We start from the raw sequence: 3,138 nt of genomic DNA, 5'->3' as shown, positions 1-3,138 counted from the left end.
GTTCGAGGCCAGCCTGGTCTACAAGAGCTAGTGCCAGGACAGGCTCCAAAGCTACAGAGAAACCCTGTCTCGGAAAAACTAAAAAAAAAAAAAAAAAAAGAATCTGCTCTTGATTTATGTCTACTCTGCATTCCAGGTGGAACTTTGTGGCAGAGTCTCTGTTTGGCCTTGAAATTACTATGGCTAGCCTCAAACTACAGATCCTCTTGGCTTAGTTGAGATTACAGGGTGTGCTACTCTTCCTGGTTTTTTGTTTTGTTTGAAACAGTATCATGTAGCCCAGATTGGCCTTGAGTTAGTTAATCCCTCCATCTTTGCCTATCAAGTGCTAGGATCACAGGCATGTACAGCCATGCCTAGTCCAGGATACTAATATTAGGGAGATTTAGTCTTTTGGTGGTCTTGTATGAGTCACCAAAATATTTTAAAAATCAATACAGTCTAATTCCAGCAGAGAGAGCCAGGCAAATTCTCTGAGTTCGAGACCACCCTTGTCTACAGAGTGAGTTCCAGGACAGCCAGGGCTGTTGTTACACAGAGACATCCTTTCTTTAAAAAAAAAAAAAAAAAAAGTATAGTCAAAAAGAGAATGAACACACACAGACACAAAATCAAAGCAAAATAAGTGTGCCCACAAAGTTTTTTCTCGTGTCAGTGATTATAATGTGATGTCACTGGTATGTGTGTGTTTATTTTTATTGATTCTTTGAGTTTGTGCTTTCTGCTATTAGGAAACTTACAATCTATGTGTTTGCATGTCTTTATTTTAGTGTGCTTAAAATTAATCACATATCTCAAAACAATTAATTTCAGAAGCCTGCAAGGAAGTACAAGGTTTAGTCAACTTGTTGAAGAGCTGCTGAAAATCACTGATGCTTTTGAGCTCGATACAGGAATACAGTGTAAGTGTTGCATGCTCGAGGGCTGGCTGGGGAACCTTATTCACATTATTTTATGTGAATAGGTGATGAGACTTTGGTCTGGTCACGTTAAATCTGTGCCTGGAATTATGTTTTATTTATTGCAGGGAGCTTGAGCTGGGGCAGTTGAGTCTGTATTTCTATGGAGCCCAGAGGTCATCTTCAAGTATTGTTCCTCAGGAACAATCCACATGGCTTTTTGAGACAGGGTTTCCACTTGTACCTGCTTGCCAATTAGGCTGGGATCCCTTGTGTCTGTGCTCCCCATGCCCAGCTTTTTATATGAGCGCCGGGAATCAAGCTCAAGTCCCCATGTCATGCAGCTACTGAGCTTTCTACCCAGCCTCTTTAATCTCTATTTTTTAAAAAATTTAAATTAAAATAATAAAAATTATTTCATGTATATGGGAATTTTACCTACATGTGTGTGCTGGCTAATTTTATGTCAACTTAACACAAGCTAGAGTCATTTGAGAGGAGGGAACCCCGATTGAGGAAATAACTTCATAAGATTGGGCTGTAGGCGAGTTTGTTGGGCATTTTCTTACTTGGTGACTGATGTAGGAAGGCCCGGCCCATTGTGAGTAGGTCACCCCTGCGCTGCTGATCCTGAGTTCTGTAAGAGCAGGCTGAGCAAGCCATGATAAGCAAGCCAGTAAGCAGTATTCTCTGTGGCCTCTGTATCAGCTCCCTACCTCCAGGTTAGATGATGAATTGTTATATAGAAGTGTAAGCCAAACCTTTTCCTCCCCAACTTTGGTCATGGTGTTTCACTGCAACAGCAGAAACCCTAACTAAGCTGATGTATGTCAGTGTACCATGTATGCATGCTTGCTGTCTGCAGACTCCAGAAGGAGTTGAATCTTCTGGAATCAGTTACGATGGTTTTGAGCCACCATGTGGATGCTGGAGATAAAACCTGGATCCTCTGGAAGAGCAGCCAGTGCTCTTATAACTACTAAGCCATCTCTCCAGCCCTAATTTTTTTAAGTTACTTTTGTTTGTGTGTGTGTATAGCGGGGTGTGACTTAGGCCTGCCACAGCATATATGTATAGATCCAGACAGCTTTCGGGAGTTGCTTCTTTCCTTCTACTATGTGGGCGTTAGGGGTTGAGCTGAGACCTTCTGGGTTGTTGCTAACTGCCTTTACTCACTGGCCCTAACTTTAAAATTTTTATTGCTTGAGGTAGTTTGTTTGAGTGCAGACATGCTTTTGCTGGGTCACACATTTGGAAATCAGAGGACAACGTTAGGATTTTTCTTCCTTCGTTTACTGGGTTTAAACCTGAAAATTTCAAGGAGAAAGAACAAATCCACAATTGTCTAATTAAAGCAAACTTTATTTTAACACTGGCCTGGGCAGGTCTGTATCCAGGATTCCCAGAGAATGGCACTGGATTAGGTTAGTCTGCTTATAAAGGCAGAGCCCACAAGGCTATCTGCCTTCTTCCAATGGGGACCAAGCATGCATCCTGACATACTTCCTGCCCCGAATACCTCCCACCTATGTGTGATCAAGCACATCCTGTATATTTGGGGCAACCAAAACCTTGTTTTCTGAAGTGAGGACACGTGACTTACTATCTTAGGTGAACAAAAGCCTCCAGCATTCCAGGAAGGTTTTTGTCCTTGGGCAAGTGAGGCCTACAGGTTAACTTTAGCTCCACGGGTTAGAATCAAACTCAGGGCAGAAGGCTTCGTAGCAAGCATTTGGCCCTGCTGAGCCATCCTGCCAGCCTGTATTATTTTAAACCATTCCTATCAGCCTTACATTTTATTCTTTATTCCTGAAATGTATATTTTAATGTCTCTGAAATTGGAGCATTTTATCAATTGTATGTCATTGCTTAAGTTTCCTTTCTTAGTGGCACAAACAGTAGTGGTGTACCTTACATTGTTACTTCTTAAATTGAGAGAAATATGGTAAGTTTGTTAATGGGCAAATTTATTAGTTTTTAAGTGTGTAGGGGCTATAAAAATAACTTGCATAGTCTCTGAATTTCCAAACTGGACTTTAAAAAATTCTTTAGGGGGCTGGAGAGATGGCTCAAAGGTTAAAAGCAGTGATTGCTCTTCCAGAGGTCATGAGTTCGACTCCCAGCAACCACATGGTGGCTCACAACCATCTGTAATGAGATCTGGTGCCCTCTTCTGGCCTGCAGGCATACAGGCAGGCAGAACACTCTTCCTTCCAAAGGTCCTGAGTTCAATTCCCAG

The 3,138-nt window shown here is 41.9% G+C and overlaps 1 protein-coding gene across 2 annotated transcripts in view; it reads left to right on the top strand.

Moving 5' to 3' along the window:
* The window catches only part of Brca1 (BRCA1, DNA repair associated), a 68,410-nt gene that overhangs the window by 18,344 nt on the left and 46,928 nt on the right, over window positions 1–3,138 (top strand). For both annotated transcript variants that reach the window (XM_026777053.1, XM_026777054.1), the window contains exon 5: window positions 814–902. In XM_026777053.1, the coding sequence (XP_026632854.1) occupies window positions 814–902 (89 nt within the window). The remainder of the gene's footprint in view (window positions 1–813; window positions 903–3,138) is intronic.

This window comes from Microtus ochrogaster, unplaced genomic scaffold, assembly GCF_000317375.1.
Source record: "Microtus ochrogaster isolate Prairie Vole_2 unplaced genomic scaffold, MicOch1.0 UNK44, whole genome shotgun sequence".
NCBI lineage: Eukaryota > Metazoa > Chordata > Mammalia > Rodentia > Cricetidae > Microtus > Microtus ochrogaster.
The sequence above is the reverse complement of the archived record's forward strand: the minus strand, read 5'-3'. Positions and strand labels throughout refer to the sequence as shown.